Raw genomic sequence first — 19,143 nt, forward strand, 5'->3', positions numbered from 1 at the left:
GGGAGTTAGAGACTTGCAAAACGTAGCCACTATATATAAAAACAGATTTTAAAAAAACAAATTTCTTCTGTATAGCACAGGGAACTACATTCAATATCTTGTAATAACCTTTAATGAAAAAGGATATGAAAATGAATATATGTATATATATGCATGACTGGGACATTGTGCTGTATGCCAGAAATTGACACACTGTTACTGGTTGTACTTTAATTTAAAAAAAAAAAAACTGATTATAAGAAGAAAAGAATAATTTTTTTAAAATAATAGAAAATAAATAAAATGGTTGAATAAAAGCAAAAGGACATTAATTAGGCTATTTATCGTGCAGTCATTAAAGTGGTATTTATAGATATTGTAATAACACATGAAAAGCTTTGGGAATAAAGGAGAGAGATCTCAGACTTCCCCTATGGGAAAGTGCCTTATAGGAAAACCATTGGGGCTTCAGGAATGAGTGAAAAGAGCTACTTCTGTGTCCTTTCTTGAGCGAGGCAAACACCCACATTGTCCCAAAACACAGCATGTCTATTCCCCCTTCACGTCCTGGCTCTGGCCAGTCAATCCGTTTTCAACAGGGGACCCCGGTCCTCATCTCTGTTTTAATTTTAGCTGTCCTTGCTGCAAACTCATCCTACTTCTTTCCAGGATTTCATGATGATTCTAGGACACAGAAAGTTGATATCATCGCTCAGCCTTCTAGATCTGCATTTACAGTTATGGTATCACGCTGGCTCTCTGGGTCTCAAGCCATACGAAAGATGTCAAGAATGCTCCGTCACTAAGTTCACGTCCAGAGGCTTCCAACACATCTCCCTTGCATGAGAAAGGAAATCAAATAGAGGGTTTATTGCGCATCTGAGGCCCAATTCCCTCCATTCCAGTCCCAGCTCTGTCCTTTGCTGTGTTGCCCTGAGGAAGATGTGGCCCTCTCTGCGCCTCAGGGTGCTCAGCTATGAAATGGAGATGATGATAACAATAATCACTTCACTTTATCAGTGTGTTGTGGACCAGTCTATGTATCAAGCTCCCATGATCAAAACCTCTTCCTTTACATCTTAACTTGGATTCATAAATATACCATGACCAAGCTATACTTTGAGGACTCAGTGGTTTGGTTTCAATGACACCCCCTCCTAAACTTGCACGTTGTATGAAGCCAATAATCACAGTAACCATCTCTGGTGGTCTGAGATCTCCCATCATCAGGCAGAGTGCCAGGACAAGATCTAGACCGAAAACATTGCTTTACCTTCAGTTCTACTTCTGGCGAATAGGATCCAACTTAGAGGAGAAACTTGCTAACCCAAAGATCTTATGGACACGCTAGTGTTCAACTTCAATTTATGGGATGTGGGATTGTCTCCCATTTTGCCCTCAGACAGGGAAGCAGCCACGGGTTGGAGAGGAATTACCAACAAAGATTCACCCATCACCTCTCCCTAAGCAGGAGGTTTTGAACAAAGAGTGTTTGAAAAGTAACATAACTCGTGTACCAATTTCTCCACGTGTCGTCAGGTGAAGAGGAAAGAAAACTGAAATACAGTGGTGATATATCTAATTTTAACAGCAACCTGCCACATTTAGAGACTTCAGAAACTCCCATCGGGCAGTTACTTAGAGTCCATCACATTCTCCTCCTCGGCCAGACGCCCTCTCTGACCCGCAAAACCAGGCAGAAGGAAGAGAATCCTCTCTGTCCTGAGTATGCACTGTTGGTTCCCAGTTATCAGGAAGCACCAACGATGCAGAAAACAAAACCAACCCTGAAGAGCTTCAAAAGACAAAGGATGGTTCCTCGAGACAGTATGAGTTTTAACTATTATTACAAATGCCAGAAATCTGGGGCTCATGCCCTTACTGCTCTGACCGTGGGTGACTGTTTCAAGAAGACAGACCCCAACACACCAGGACCCTGCCGTTCCCAGACCAGCAGGGCTGTGACCGTGCACATTTTGCTTTAGCCTGAGGGGATCTGGTGCGCCGTCTTCTGTGTTTTAACAGCGCTCATCTCTGATCCCCCGCATTCCAGAGACAGGCTTCTTGAAGGCAGGAAAGCCTGGCTGGGTTGACTCGGTTTACAATTCTGACTCAAAGCAGTGCTCCTCACCCAGTGGGGGACAGAGAGGGATTTGTTAGAGGGAGAAAAATTCTGGAACTGCACAAGCATCTAAGGTGTGTGTGGCAAACCTCACAGCTGCCCAAGCACCTCTGGTTTGTCCTGTTGGGGTGCCCAGAAGGGAAGAAGGTGTTTAAAAAGCATTGCAGCCCGTGGTACAGGCACTGAGCAATTTCACAGAATGGAGAATGGAAACGTGTTTTAAGAAATGGTATTTTTAAGGCTTGAATTCAACATTGAGTTTCCTGCTCACCAACTAAATATTAACACCTCACCTCCAACAATTTCAACTTCATACTTCTTTTAAAAGCTAGAAAATCTCTTACTTTCAGCCTAGTGAGTGGAGAAATTCAGAGGGGAACATCCATAGAGATGAACTTCTCAAGAGATTGGGAATGTCTTTTAGGAGAAAGTGAGCCAAATATGCTTTAAAAATCATACGAATGTCGTCATGTGATTGGGCCAAAATTTGGGTCATTTTGCACTAAATCTTCCTTAAGTTTCTCTTGTCTCACCATGAAATTGGTGGCCACTCTGGTTGCCCCTGAGTTTCTCACGGGAGCACTGACATTCAGTCTGGCTGGTCCTGTGTACACCCTACAATGTATCTGTACAAGTGAATATTGTTCTTGACTATTTAGGGATAATATTTCTGGAACCAGGCTCAACCTTTATAGATTTGTATTTATGGAGCATCTGCAATTCGAACATGTAATTTTAGCCTTCAGATGGCCCACAAGATTTTACTGGTTTTCCCTTATAGGATCTGTGACCAAAAACCTGAGCTCTGGAGGGTTAAAGTGATGTACTTGTTCTAGGACAAGAGCTTGGTAACACTTAGATCCAATCTCTCTCAGTCCAGTGTTTACTGCTCCAAGTATCTAAACAGAAATTTGTAAATAAAATGCAGCATGAGAAAGCCAGGCGGCCTTTTACATTTCTGCAGGCAGCTGACAGCAGTAACAGCATCCTGTGATGACCACTGGGCTAGAACCTCTCTGATTTGATCAAAACCCTCTATGGTCATCACTGGCCTATGTTACATTCTGAGGCACAGAGGAGGTTCCAGAGTGACTGAGAGGTCTCCAGGGATTAGAACAAATGTCGACATGATTCATCCTGGACCGGAGTCTGACTCTAGCCTGGCCGGCCTCCACCATCCCCTTTCTCTGTCCCGACTGCCATCCCAGCAACAGCAGGGACTCAAGAAAAGCAGGTGAGATCCGCCCCCGAGGACAGCCTCCCTGCAGCCCTCAGAATAGCTCCAGCCTTGGCTTGACGCTTACATTTTTCTAGAAGGTCCGTCTCCCACCCTCTGCCTCCTGAGTCAATGTCAAAGCTCACATTTTCTGCGAAATCTCCTGCAACGGTAGCCGGCACCTCCTCCTTCTGATTAGGTCTTTGTCGGCCAGACTTGCGGCTCATGTCGCCCAGTTTGACATGCAATTCTCTAAACAGCAAACCTTCTCTATTTTGTCATGTGCTTTTTGTGTGGTGATTCCAGCAACACTATAAAGTCACAGAGGTCAGGGCTCACGGTATTAATTCCCTTTTCGCTGCTCACTCTTATTCTTTGTGTGCTCCCATTGGCCTCACTCCTGGCTTCCTTTCTGACCAGTTCTCACGGTCCACACCGTCCTGCCATGGAAATCTAAACGCAGGCTCCGATCCACATTCTGACCACAAGATCAGCTCAGACTTTCTGTCTGCAGCCCCCCTAAACCTGACATGCAATCGTGGGTACTTAGCAACGATATGCTGGTTCTGCTGTCTCAGCGCCCCCGGTAGGGTTCCACCCCCGCCCCTCTTGAATTTAGGGGTGGCCGCATGACTTGATCTGGCCAGTGGGATAGGGCATGTCGTGTTTGCCACTTTCAAGGAGATTTTAAAAGCTAGCCCAAGTTTCCTTGGGCTTCCGTCTCCCGGCCACAGCAACATTCCGGGTGATGGGGTCTCTGTTGGCCTCCCAGAGTGAGAGCACCGTGGAAGAGAGTCCCCTGCGATAACCTGGTAACACAGACAGGATGCGACTGCTGGTCACTTACTGAGATGGGGGTTGTCTATCACAGCAGCAGCACGGGGCCCATCCAGACGCCGCAGCTGACCTCATGGCCCTCCTCTTTGGCACCCTGTCTTGCCTCTGCCTCAACACTTGCCCGTCTCCAGGCTGCCCCCCCAGGCGGCCACGACTCTGTGATTTCAGGGCTTGTGTCTTCCACCCTCACTGCACGCACTCACCACACGCGCCCACCCGTGTTGACTAGACCCTGAAGTGAACCCTGGTGTTTCTGGGCTGTTCCCACGTTACTCAGAGCGAATCATGGATCGACTCACAGTTGTGACAGGTGGCGCCAGCGTAGCCTGTGTCGCTGCAGTTGCAGTAGAAGGTGGCCCAGGACTGGGAGCAGCTCCCTCCGTGTTCGCAGTAGTTTGGCAAACACCTGAAGAGAGACGGAGCAAAAGCAGATGAAATAATCCAGACCAGACGGCAAAAATGTCTTCTAGCCAGCTCCACGGATTGACAGTGGAGATCGGTCTGCCGTCCTCCTGTACCTAAGTGAGACCTGAACACATCAACATAACACCACACGTTCACGGCGAGGGGTGGGTCCATCCGGGCAGCGAAAAGCACAAAGCTGATTCAGGCAATTCCGTGAAGCGTTAAAACTCCAGTGCCCATTCTCATTGACCGCCCGTTCATTTGAAGTGCTCAGAATGTGGATGGTTTTTCATTTACCAGAGAACAAAATGGACAAAGATTGTAATTTTGCATTTTGGAAAGGTTTTGCGTTTTTAAAGGAAAGGGGAAAGGGGCAGATAATTGAGGTCATAATCCTCCAGCTTGTCTTTTGGGTGATGGCCAGGAATCTATTTTAAACAGCCCATGAAATTTTGAAAAGAGGATACCTGGTCACTGGAGATGTAAGGGAATTCTGTAATTTTAAAAGTGCCAAGGCCACCCTGAAAATGAGGCCTTTACTACTTACAATGAAAGCAGCATGGCTATTCTGAAAAATATTTTCACCGTACACTTTAAAAACTCTCTGAGACAATTATATAATTTGACCCAGCAATCACACTTAGATGGCTGTTGTCAGCATATATTTCAAAATACAAAAGCTACGTGGCTAAATTATCATTATTCACAATAGTGTCAGAATGAATTAGTTTGTGTGCAACACAAGAAAATGTCTTAGGAAAGCTATAGTACGTAAAATTAGCGGGCTGTCAGAGAACTACTAGCAAACGATGTTAGCAGAAAGCACTGTAACAGACTGGAACTGGATGAAGTGAATATTCAAGACAGGAAGCATGCTCACGACGAAATAAAGCAAACACTTCATGCTGCAAAAAAAAAAATGTTAAGTGTCACTTGGACTAATGGTGGTGGTGGCAATGTGCATTTCCTCTGGACAAAGATCACAGACTTCAGGGTCACGTATATCTGAGTTCAAATCCCAGTACAGCCATTTACTGCATGGTGTCTTTGGGTAAATCTCTACACTGCAAGAATTGTTGCTACAAAGAAATAACCGGGCAACTGTTCAATTTATAAATTAATAAAATTAACAGTAAAAGCAACGGGGAGGGACTAGCTCAGTGGTAGGGCACGTGCTTAGCATGCACGAGGTCCTGGGTTCAATCCCCAGTACCTCCATTAATGAAAAAAAAATGTAAAAAGGATAAAAGCAATGATAAATGATGAAATTGTGGAAAACCATCTTTACAGGATAAGTAAAATCCCACGAATTTCAACAGGCACAGGGTCTAAAGTGTGAGATTACAGAAGTGGTGTAACAGATAAAAAGGTTTACTGTGGAGCCTCCGAGCACGTGAGGCAAGGAGCTGCGGGATGATTTACCCTAAATGTCCTGTAGAGGTAGGAAACCCTCCAGCAAGGGTTGTCTCAAAGCCCAGAAACCAATATCCCTGCATACACTCAGACTTATTATGAGAAATTTTCTGCTCAGCACAGCGAACACACAATTATGCTGACAGGGCTTGTGTTTGGGAAAAGCTTATTGGTAACTCCGTGGTATCCAGCTAAGGCTTAAAAATGCAGAAAAAAAAAATAGGGGAAAAGAGGACCCAGTAATTTTACGAGAGGACTTGTTGACAAAAATCCACCCAATAAATAAATAAACAAAATATGGGCCCTTCCTCACTCCAAATTCTACCCTTCTTCTTGACTTCCATCCCCAGCTCCTGGTCTGGATGGGAGAGAAAAGGAGTAATAGAATTGTCACTTGGAGGAGCCACGCTTTCCGCCCCACATGAACCTTGTGCTGAAGGGAAGTTAAATACACTTGAAGCATCAGTGGCATCAGGTACAAAATCCAAGCATGAATCTCTGCCTCCGCGTGTGCCCTGATGAAGAGCCGGGGAAGGACCGCCTGCCTCCATACTTGTTCTTCCTCCGCATCCCTTGTTTCCGGAGACTGCTTCTCCTGCCGTGTGCCTTCCCCCGTGTTTCCCCTCTGAAACCATCAAATCCTTACACGACATCCCTAGAGCTCCCTTCTAGCCCATCCCACCCCCTCCCCCGATGCCACACACACACACACACACTCTGATCCCAGGATTGACAAATAATGGTATTATTTCTCTCTTCCCTCCCCCAACAAAAAGTTAATTGCTTTTTGTTTTTAATTTTGACATTTATTTCTTGGGAGTAATTAGTTTTCTTTCTTTCTGTCTTAATGGAGGTACCGGGAATTGAACCCAGGCCCTCGTGCATGCTAAGCACGTGCCCTACCACTGAGCTGTACCCTCCCCCCTGCAATGATAGCTGCTTTAAAGACTCAAAGTTGAGCAAAGTCAGGTCAGTAGGTACTTATCCTATAGTTCTTTTGGTTTTGGCACCAAGAAAGCTCAGATCAGCCACCTCTTCTTTAAAAATTTAAAAAAAAATTGGGGGGTGGTAATTAGGTTTACTTGTTTATTTTATTTTTAGAGGAGGAACTGAGGATTGAACCCAGAACCTTGTGTATGCTAAGCATGGGCTCTACCACTGAGCTATAGCCTCCCACAGCCCCTTTTTTGATGGCTGAAGCTATAAAATAAAAGCTCAGAAGTTCTCATTGGCCATGAGAAGAAAGCTTGTCTGCAGTGTGAGAGACAGAGAGAGAAAAAAATGCTGAGGTCCAGGATACAGCAGAAAAGAGAGATGAGGGGGTCCTGACAAGATTCGTGGGGCTGATTCCTGGTGTTCCCAAGATTAGGGTGCATGCATTGTTTTAATCTATCTTAGATTCTGTGAGATAAACTAAGATCTTTCTAGGAAAACCCCCATTTGATTCAGGGTAGCCTGAGCTGGGATTCTTTTCTGTGAACAATCTTAACTTTTTGTAAAACAGCGTTCTTTAAATACAGGCAGAAACGGAAACACCAGTTCCCTTAAAAGTTCATGCTTTAAAATATTTTTAAAACTCAAGATCACCAAGCTAAGATGGGCACTTAGCAGGAGGGATCTTGTGGAAAACTATCAACACTATCTGGGTCCTCTGAACATGTTTTAAAAAGCCTCACACAGACCTTGTGCTGCCCTGTTAATAAACTCAATTTACCAACAAACAAGTAGGCAAGAAATTCATTTGCTTATGGTCACTTAAAAAAAATGCTGTATTTCTGAGAGGGAAAAAGAGTACTTGGCTAGGGAGAAATCTAACATTCACAGAATGAGAAAAAAATAAATGAATACATATAGGGCTGCTTTTGAGCTGGATTCGTTTGGGTTCAATGCCCACCATGATTAGAAAAACTCATCTGTAAAGTAGATGTTCAAAATAAGACGCACAACCCCAATTTGCTTGTTTAAAAGGGGCAGTTTTACAAGGATCATTTCCGTATTCTTTAATCAGGTCATTTCCACTGGTGTTTTGTGTCTTTTTCTACTTGGTGTGCACCGAGCACTTAAGACATGAACCCGGGAAGAGGACAGGGGCATAGCGACTGTGGAGCACAGAGACTGTTACGTGCAGGGACAGCCACGATCTCAGGTAGAAGGCGCTTAATTCAGATCACTAGGAGATGATCATTCTGAACTGCTCTCTTCCAAAATCCTCATCATAATTCATATATCACTGAATCTGCTGGGTAGGCCCGCTTGAGGCATCATCTGTGGTTGAACAAACAAAGCTTTCCACGTAAACACTACTGTTTTTGTCATATTCTTCCGGAGCCCAAATGAGCTAGCATCGTGACACGTGCCATCCAGGACTCGGGGAGCAGAACGCACACATCAGAAGCCATTCCCTCTTGGTAAAAGCAGGGTGTGTGTGATCAGCAGAGAGATGAGAGAGAGATTTGAATGAAGGGAAGGTGGAGAAGAGTGAGGAATGGAAGGAGGGAAAACAAAACAATACAATAAGGACAAACGTCATATACACAAGTTTTATACAGGACTGTGTAATTTCCCACAAAATCCAAAATTCCTCCAGAGGGAGGGTGTAGCTCAGGGGTAGAGCTCACGCCTAGCATGCACAAGGTGCTGGGTTCAATTCCCAGTACCACTGTTTAAAAAAGTAAAAATAAAACCTAAAATTACCTCCCCCTTATTAAAATCAAATATTAAAAAAAAGAAAAAACTTCCAAAAGAGAAGGATCTTTGCTAGTTGGGATGGTAGACCATCCAGGTGAGAGATGACATGGGAGCAAGAGTTGTCCAGAGTGGACCACCGACCTCATTAATGGTCATGTTCATCTTCAAGAGTGTATGTGCTGGCTTCGCTGTTGTGATTTTGTGGTGTGAGATATGGAGGAGAAAAAAAATGCTTCTCCTGAAAGATGAACAGCAGGGGAGGCCGTTAAAGAAGTGGCTTCAGAGAAGAGAGTATTTTACAGGCTGTTGAGAGATTGACTTACTCGGAAGACTGGAGTCCAGTTTCCTGGTAAGCACATTTTCTGCAAAACATGCTTCTTCCCTATTTGCATTAGAAAGAATAGAGGGACCCCTGTGGTTTACCTTGAGAAAGATCTGACTGGTTCCTTCCCTAACCACTTTTAAGTGAGGTAGAGCACTTTTCCCTCTGGAGTGGACGAGGCCTGGGCAAACCCTGAACAGAGCAGTGGGACCCAGTAAACTTTTGGAAAATGCGGTCTCTCAATTTGTTTATCATTAGGAAAATTTCACAGAATAAATATGACTTTGGGGCTGCTCTTAAACAAGTCAGATTGCCAAGCAGCAGTCAAATCTCATGACTTTATGTTTCGAGTTCAGTTTCCTCTCCTGAAATCCAGACCCATCAATCTGGCTGCCCGCTTCCCAGTCCAACAGATGTTACAAACTGCATGCCCCTACCTGAATTTCTGACCTCCTTCCTCACCCCTGACCCCACCTTCTCCACCCATAGCTTCCCTATCAGGAGGGCAACTCCGTACCCGCCACTGTCCAGACCCCCAGACTTGCAAGTCCTCTCCTCCCCCGCAGTCCACATCTGAGGTGTGAGCACATCTCCTTGGCTCTGCCTTCAGAACCTGCCCTGCATCGGGTCACTTCTCCTCACCTCCACTGCCCCTACTCTGATCCAAGCCAGCAGCATCTCTAACCCAAACTACTGTGATTCTCAGCTAACTGATCTCCCAGCATCCATGTCTGATCCCTCAGTATATTCCCATCGCAGGAGCAAGAGAGACCCTTCTCACATCTAAGGCAGATCGTCTTGAAACCCTTCAAGGACTCTGTTCTTTTTTTTAATTTTTTAATTGACATATAGCTGATTTACAATGTTTCTGGTGTATAGCAAAGTGATCCGTTTTATACGTGTATGTAAATCTATTCTTTCTCAGATTCTTTTCCATTATAGCTCATTATAAGATACTGGCTATAGTCCCCTGTGCTATACAGGAAGGGCTCCCAGTTTTCATTCAGGCAAAAGCAACATCCTTCAAATGACCTCCCAGTTCTCTGAACTCCTCTCTGCCCTTCTCCCTTCTCAGCATCTGCTCCAGGGAGGCTGACCTCCTCGCCCTGAAAGCACGCAAGAGGGGCTGCTTTGGCAAGTTCTTTGCACCAGGTCCCCTTAGCCCAGAATGCTCTCCCTATGTCCACACGCCCCACTGCTCACCTCCTTCTCGTCTCTGCTCAAACGGCACCTTCTCAAGGAGGCCCTCCACCATCACGCTATTTAAAGTTACAACCCTCCTTCACTCTGTGTCTCCAATCCCCCTCCTCAGCCCCCTTTTTCAGTCCTTAACACTTGACTCCCTTCTAATACAATATACACCCTGCTTAGGCATCCAGCTGCGTTACCTGTCTTCCCACAAAGGAACGTAAGGGTGTAGGTTGTGGTCTATTTGTTCACTGAGTCCCCCCTGCAGTCATTAGGGTAGGCACTCAGCAAGTGGTTGTTGATTGAATAACCAAATAACCATTGTATATGTGGGATGCAACAGCCTGCAAAGCTGGCCTCCTTTAGCTAAGCCTCTTGAGTTAACCACAGCCTCTCCCCACTTAATATTACCCACTTGCCAGGGAGCAGCACAGTAGGAGCTAAGTGAGGTACAGGGGAGAAAGGAGACTCACTTTTTCTAAGCAATGTAGAAATGTGAGGCAAGTAAAGGGAGCCTTCTGTGCAGCCGTGGGCGGGAAGGGACTTGGAGAAGGGGGAGAGAAATCCAGGTGCGGGAGAGAAAGAAGTAAGATGGAGACCATGAACAAGACCCTCTTTGGTGGCCTTTAAGGATGCAAGTAAAAGATGCGATTCATTTGTATTTTGGGGCCCTCACAACTTTATCTCTGAAGTACGTATGGAGATAATCTTCTCCAAATTGCTTGGAAGCAGATGCTCTTGGATGATGCAACTTAGAGTTCCTCTGAGATCATAACTATCATTCCTGGTAAGTCTGGGTACAGTTTTTGACAGATTCTAATGAGATCAAAAACCTGTTGGGGAAAGGCAATTTACCTAGCTAACTCATGCTGAGTCTTGTTACCTTTCACCAGATATTAAAAAAAAAGCAATGACCTTTCACCTGCCTTGTGACTTATGCAATAACGTTTACCCAGACATTCACGGTTGGTCTCCTACAAAATATCTCCACGAAGGAGCAATGGAAATTTGGCTTTCTGGAAGACTTTCCCCTTGGCAACAAGCTTGCAAGGAAACTTTGACATGTGCTCACAATCACATCTGAGACGTTGTTTTAATGTATTATGTTCTCTGTTTTATAGATGAAGAAAGTAAGACCAGATGAGTGTAAACGGCGCGTCCACGTGTGAAGTGATGGAAGCAGGCACGTGAGTCACGCCGCCTGTCACTGAAGCCTGTGCTCTGAAGCCATGCAGCCCTCCCTCCACCAAATGCTACAGGATCCACATCCCTAAAGTGACTGCAGGCATGCATCTTACAGCATCACTTCTGCAAACGATGGGAGGGAGGGAGAGGGGCTTCTCATAGGTACCCACTGATCCCAGAAATTAGTTAACAAACTTGGTGATGCATAGAGGTCTAGCCATGAAGCTAATGTCTCCTTGCATTCAAAGACAAAAGATGCTGTCAGTTTAGAGTTCTTAAAAGATACTTTTGCTGGGAAAAGAGGTCTTAATGGCAATGACAAATGGGTTTATTGGGAATAAATAAACCCACACTAAAGAATTAAGTGTATATTTATCATATAATTAGCATAACAATCTAGAAGTTATTCTAAAAGTCTTCTACAGTGCTGAAGTGTGGGAATGAAGGTTTTGATTCTATTTTCAACTGTTTTTTACTACTAACTTGTGAAATCTTTGAAATAATAGCTAAGAAACAAGAACATGAAAACGAATACATGTCTGTGTATGTGTGTCTGAACTATTATGCTGTGCACCAGAAACTGACACAACATTGAAAACCAACTATACTTCAATAAAAAAGAATGAAAATGAAAAATAAAAGTAGGTAGCTAAGAAGATAGCCCCCACCTCTGCTCCGTTCTTTTTTTTTCTTTTTATTTGTTTCAGACGGCAAAGATTTTTTCTGCATTTCCTAAGTCTATCCGCGTTAATGTGATTGCTTCTAGACTCTGGCTGCTTTTGGTAGAAAGGCCTCATAAGTTATTAATGCAAGCCAGACAAAGCCATTTAACCCATCCAAAAACTGATGGCATATTATTTGACATAAACTTAATAACTGTCTAGTCCTACAAACACAGAAAAATGCAGAAACCCATCAAGGTCTATTAAGCAAAATGGAAAATGCATTCAGGATCCACCTTTCATCTTTGAATGCAGGGAGATGAGCTTCTCAGCCGGCCCTCTGTGGTCCACGAGCATCACCAACTAGGATCGTGTCCACATCTTCATCTCTTAGCATCGTACATAAGTGCCTATTTTAGGCATAAAATGTTTAATCCCAGAAATTCATAAATTCAGTATCAAATGTCTAAGATAATCAAAAGCTTAGTGTTCATAATTTGGGGTGAAGAAGAAATATGGTACTGAAAGAAAAATAATGGTCCCAAAGATCTCAGCCGGAAACTTCTATGTGATGTAATTTGCATCTTTCTGGGAAGGAACTAGCATTCTTGACTTTGTAAGGCATCTTTATAGTGGATTCTAATAAGCATATTTATAATGGATGTTAATGAGATTAAGACAAATGTCACTTGATTGTCAACCTTAGGAGGAATCTCACTTAGGGCCTTAAATAGTCTTGCATTAAACCAAAGAGTCTAATAACCATTAATTAACTATTTTTAAAATTCAGCCTGATGAGGAATGCTTAATTCTAAAATAGGACCCTGTCAACAGTTGGATCTTTGAACTGATGGGTCTTTTCCTTTGTACCAAGATTTCAATAAAACTTTGAAAAGATTTTTTTAAATAATTGTGTGATATTTGTAGTCTTCAAGGGAATTTGGTTTCTTCAAGTATGAACCTTGCAAACGCCAATTTAAAAAATGTAAGATCTCATTACTATATATAGAATAAACAACACGGACCTACTGTAGAGCACAGGGAACTATACTCAATTTCTTGTCCTAGCATAATGGAAAATAATCTGATGAGAAAATATACATATGTGTATAACTGAATCACTCTGTTGTACACCTGAAACTAACATTGTAAATCAACTATGCTTCAATAAAAAAAAAAAAAATTTAAATAAATAAATAAATAAATAAATTAAAAAAGTGTAAGGTAACTGATTTAGACCTTAAAAAGCTTCCTTATTAGCACAGGTAGATAAATTAAGTTCACCAAAGTTAAGTGTTCATTTTCTGGATATTTAAGTTTCATACCTATTTGGCATTCCATTTTTTAATGCAGTAAATTAAAGTGCTTGGAAAGTAAATAAAACATACTCTAAATGTACTTTGAAATATTTGAAGGTATTTAAATAGCTAAATCCATACATGAGAGCATGCGTTACTCAAAGTCCTTTAGACTTGATTGCTAATATTCACTAGACTTATAAATAAAAGTTTTATAAGCTGAATTTAGAAGGAAACTTTAAAACACAGGATTTTTAATTTGTACTTCAAAGAAATTTAATATCACTCTTTGAAAGCAAAAATAAACCTTGCGAACTGTCTTCCCTGCATACAAGAATCCTCCTCTGGGGGAAGCACAACACTCTCCCCGGCACCTGTGTGGGTTCAGATCTCAGTTCCCGCCTTTGCCCCCGGACCTCCCATCAGGCTCTGCTCAGGCCTGGGATCCTCCCTGGGAGCAATTTCTATCTACTGACCCTGAAGCACTGAATTCCGTCTCTAGTCCCTGTGCTTCTGCGTGTCCCTTTGTCACCTTAGTGGGTACTTTTTGATGAAAATAACAGACTTTCTCAGTTTACTCTGCCAGCCAAATTTTCTTCCAAAATGCCCTAAACGTCTCTAAACAGTATTTAGGTAAATCTGTTTCTTTAAAGCTAGCCAACCTTGGGTTTTATTTTATTGTCATTAATATGCAAGTGTTAGGGGAAAAGTGTTACTGCCTTTCACTTGCATGATTATTATTTTTTAAAATTGGAGGGCCGTTCTTCTATTCTCTTCATGTTTTCTGACTGTGTCTTCCTGTTTTACACATTGCTCCTCTCTAGCCTTGGCCAGTGTCCCCTGCGATGCTCCCTGCTGTTCATGCAGTGGGTGAGAACCGCTGCCTTCAGCGCAGTGGCCTTTCCGGACCTTAAGTTCCGTTTCTGCTTTGACCTAGCAATTCCACTTATTGAAATAATGCCCCAGAAACGCACTTGTACGTGCACAAAGACATATGCATAATTATCATCATTATTAACAGTCAAAAAAAAAGGAAACGTACTCTACCATTTTGGGAATGTTTAAATCAATGATGGTACATCCACCCTATGGAATGCTATGAGGCAGTAAAAATGAATACGTACATCTCTGTGTAAGGATTTTGGAAAGTTTTTCATGCATAATATACTATTAAGGACAGAAAGCATACTGTGGGGTAGCATGTAGTTTCTTCTGATGTTCTCCTTGTTTATTTACTTATTTTTCAATTCTTATGTTTTGTTGAAGTGAAGTCCATTTACAATGTTAGTTTCAGGTGTACAGCAAAGTGATTCAGTTATACATATACATATATATATATGTTTTTCAGATTATTTTCCATTACAGCTCATTATAAGAATTAAATATAGTTCCCTGTGCTCTACAGTAGGTCCCTGTTGTTTATCTATTTTATATATTGTAATATGAGCTACTGTCCTATTGTGTTGTAGAGAGAAAAATTTCTAGAAGGAAGTAAACCAAATTGGTAACCTGTTAATAGTGGCTAACAGTGGGAATAAAAGTACCACATGACTCTTTGTACATTTCTGGGTGGTCGTGGTTTTTGCAATGAAACTGGGAGGAAATACATACAGGAGATTATATTCATATTTGATTTCGCTATGAGCCAACAGCAAAGAGGAACTCATCCACTTAGAAAACAGTCACTATGCAGACACAGTCAAGCTGTCCCAAGACACACTACACTCTCAGCCCAGGGATGCGACCAGCTGGACCAGAGAGGAAGTCCAGGTGAATGAGTTCCATTTAATGCATAAAATCATGGAGGTTGGGTTAGCTCTCAGCTCACCAGCCACAGCAGAGGAGACATTCAAAGCCAGGTCTAACAGATCACCCTACATCTCTGTCACGAAATTCTGGAAATAAAATTCAATGGAAAAAGCCCCTGCCACCCTGGAACAAAGCCTATCTGGTAATGCATGCCTAGTGACCACTACTCATTATGACCCTCTCTCAATCCGTGTAAATTTAAGTCACTTGTAAAAATTTAAAGGTAATTGTCTTTGTTCAGAAGATTAAATAAAGAAGTTGTGAGATATATATATATATATATATATATATATATATATATATATATATAGACTATTACTCAGTCATAAAAAATGAGATAATGCCATTTGCAGCAACATGGATGGACCTAGAGACGATCATACTAAGGGAAGTAAGGCAGACAGAGAAAGACAAATATCATGTGTTACCACTTATATGCAGAATCTAAAATGTGACACAAATGAACTTATTACAAAGCAGAAACAGATTCACACAGAAAACAAACTTATGGTTACCAGAGGGGAAAGGAGCAGAGGAGGGATAAATGTGCAGATACTAACAACTATATGTAAAATAGATAAACAGCAAAGTCCTACAGTATAGCACAGGGAACTATAGTTTAATTTTTTTTAAAGCATTAAAAAAGTCTTTTGGTGGGGAGGGGGAGGTAATTAGGTTTTGATTGATTGATTGATATGGAGGTACTGGGGACTGAACCCAAGACATCACGCATGCTAAGCATATGTTCTACCACTGGGTTATACACCCCCCACCCCAAGAAAACGGTCTTTGTCTAAGGAAATAAGCCCAATGGTTAACTGTGCATACCTGAGTATCTATCATTCCACTACAGTTATTTAGACAAATGCACGTTTAGAAACATGCACGTTCCCCCAAAATTCCCAACTTGAATGCATCTAGAGAAAGTCATTTGTTAAAAGATAAATCAGTCTCAAAAATATTCCATATATTTTCATAAACACCTATAGAAACATTTTCCCTCACTATTAAATTTCCTTCTTCTCCATTTCCCATAACAGATCAAAATGAATAGAACATCTATTGGCAGGCCTTTGAAATTCCCAAACGTGCAGATAATCTGTTATATCTAAATGAGTCTGAATGTATTTATGCTCCACAGAGTTACTTCTCTTTTTGCGAATTCTCATCCTTTCTTCATACAATTGAAGGTCAGTTTCAATTTCTGTATACTTTTCTCAGAGACAAAAGAACAAAACATTTCAATAGTCCTCAAAATGCAAGCTGACGAATGTAAGCCCTTTAATGAAACTCATACGTGAAAAATCAGCGAGGTTGTGTGCATTCCTTTGTCTGTTTGCTCTCATTAGCCGCTGATTGCATTGATCTTGTTTTGGTCAGATAGCTTTTTCTGAAAGCTTTTGAAACCTATTTCTATGCTTCTCCATTCTAACAATTACCATAATCCCATTTTACCCCCACTGTCGAATTTTCATTATAATTGAATTTTGTTGTAATTACAGCAGAGGCAGACATGAAGGAATTAAGCAGATAAAAAGGAAAAGTGTCAGAAGTCAGCTTCCTAAATTTTTCCCAGGGTCTAGTGCACAGCAGGGAGTGGATTGTCAATTACTGTGGAGAGGATTCCCAGATAAGGGACAGAGCAGTCATGATCACACACACCAGTGATCCCAGAAGTACTGCTGGGGTCCGAGCAGAGCCAGGCACCCACAGTACACACACCCCTCCTCCCTACATCCACCTTGGATGGCGGATATTGTAAAATGAGGAGGTCCTCTCCCCACTCTTCTGCAAACCTAAAGTTTAGGACCGAGAGATGCTCAGAGCTCCTCGAAGCCATTTCTTCAGAGCAGAGGACGTTCTAAATCAGGAAGAATTCATCTGGGTGATTCATTCCAATACCGTTAATAAGAGAAGCAACTGGAGGCCAGGACTCTAACAGCGAATCATGGCTACCTGGTTACTTTGGAAGCAAAGATAAATATCCCCATTCTGCCGGTAATAAAATAATATGTTTTATAAAAAACCACAAGGGAAGAAAACGCCCTCTCAGCCTGATGGGGGTCATTTGGACTAAATAACATGAGGTCGAATTTCCCTAATCAATCCATTTGTCTCAATAACACAGAAGTGCTTCATCGTTAGGGAGACACAGCACACGATTTACAGACGGACTCTGCATCTCATGGCAGAGAAATCTCCTCTGGTTTTTCTTCCTCGTTATCAGTCAGGTAAAAGGTTGCATGTGCCCTGCAGTAGAATGATTCTGTTTACCATCATATAGATGGCGTCTCCCTTGTCAGGTTCAGGCTGTGCACGAGACACAAACAGTAGAGCCCTTTGAGGTTACGAGAATGGTCTTATTCTTAAATTTTAGGGCATCTTCAGATGAATGGGAATGATTCTACTGTCTGGTTCAGGGCTTCTCAAATTTTGTTTAAAATGCAGGCTCTGATTCAGTAGGTCTGGGGTGGAGCCCAAGGTTCTGCATTTATGCTTTTCCGAGATTTAACTTCCTCTTTAGTAAAATGAAGACAAAAAACAATCTCCAAATCATTTGGGGGAATTAAATAAGGTCTTGTAGAATATGAATAAGGATGAAACATTATTGTTTCCATCCACACTTGAAAGTGGTTTGTGACATGGACACAGACTGCTTTTTCCTTTGCTTTCTTTGTGGAGCAGTTATGTTTTTCCCAGTTCGTGGAGAGAGAGAGCTTTGGTCTGCACTTGGCTAACCTCAGCTGGCTACTCAGCCTGTCTCTGCAGAGCTGGCATTTCCATTCTCTTGCTAACATCAAGAGCTGCAAAGAAAGGTCACACTTCATCTCTGCTCACTTAAGTTTCATCAGTGCTCCGTCCACTTGCGCAGCAAACCCGGCTTCCTGGAGGGAACTGGGCAGCTACCACTTTGTTTTCGTTCAGAGCTGCATCCCGGGCTTGAGGGGTAAGGCAGCAGAGACCTGAACCAAACTCAGAGGCCATGCACTGCCTGGTAACAAAACCGCTGACGGCTGCAGTTTGCAGCTAACAATTTCGACCACAGCCAGGCAACAACTTCATGGCCCTGGACTTCGTGTCCACTTTAGGAAGGGGCTCTGCATTCAATCTGAGCTAAAATCCTATGACCCTCGACCCTGGAAATGGCAGAAAAACAACCCAGGGAGAAAACACTAAATCCTTCCTTCCGAGAATGCATTTTGTTTCTTTCCGAGTTGCTGAGTTTCTATATTGTCTACTTAAAATTATGAAAAACAGGGCCTACAAAGTCTTATATTAATGAGAGCCTGAGTTGGAAGCGTTCAGAACCCAAAATTAAAAATCCACTCCACAAAGTTCAGTCCTTAACTGTGCCTCATTCGGACTTTGGTTCAGTTGAATTGAATGACCTGTTGACACTCAGTCAAAGATGACTGAGGCCACCTCTCATTCTTGTGTTTAATTTGTTCCCGCATGACAAAGAACAAAGCTGGAAGGCACCCTGCTCTCACTCCCTCCTACTCCTAGGGGAGATCTCAAGTCACCCAAATGTCTTTCTCCATCAAGTCGGAACCCTGCCCTGGAATCCGCGGAATGCCGTCTGAAGCCACCTCTGCTAGCATCACCCTGGGTACCAAAACTGCAGCGCCATCTCAAGGGTTTTAGGAAATAAATCATACATTGTGCTCCGTCTCTTTCCTTCCTGAATTTCCCCCAAAATAGTTATATATGGGAAACAATGTGAATCTGCTCACCACTTATGAAACGCTACCTTTGGTGTGCCAGACATAGTGCGAGGCTGTCACAATAATGACTAAAACAACCCTGTAAGACCATTATCACTGTCCCTGGGAAAGTGACGCCCACACATTCCAGCAGCTCATGTAAGATCACGGAAGTCTGACAGGCAGGCTGTAAATTTACGAAACAAAAGCAGGAGTCCCAGGCTTCAGAATTAGGAAGAAAAAAAGAGGCACCAGGATTACCTTCGTGGGTAAATGTGTTTTATTGAGGGGAGGAGCCAAGGAAGGCTAGAGTCC

The 19,143-nt window shown here is 42.7% G+C and overlaps 1 protein-coding gene across 2 annotated transcripts in view; it reads right to left on the reverse strand.

Annotated features, from left to right (window-relative positions):
* CNTNAP5 (contactin associated protein family member 5) overlaps nucleotides 1-19,143 on the reverse strand; it is a 733,870-nt gene that overhangs the window by 280,366 nt on the left and 434,361 nt on the right. For both annotated transcript variants that reach the window (XM_045516101.2, XM_045516108.2), the window contains exon 11: nucleotides 4,454-4,560. In XM_045516101.2, coding sequence (XP_045372057.2) covers nucleotides 4,454-4,560 — 107 coding nt within the window. The remainder of the gene's footprint in view (nucleotides 1-4,453; nucleotides 4,561-19,143) is intronic.

This window comes from Camelus bactrianus, chromosome 5 (genome assembly GCF_048773025.1).
Source record: "Camelus bactrianus isolate YW-2024 breed Bactrian camel chromosome 5, ASM4877302v1, whole genome shotgun sequence".
NCBI classification, from domain to species: domain Eukaryota; kingdom Metazoa; phylum Chordata; class Mammalia; order Artiodactyla; family Camelidae; genus Camelus; species Camelus bactrianus.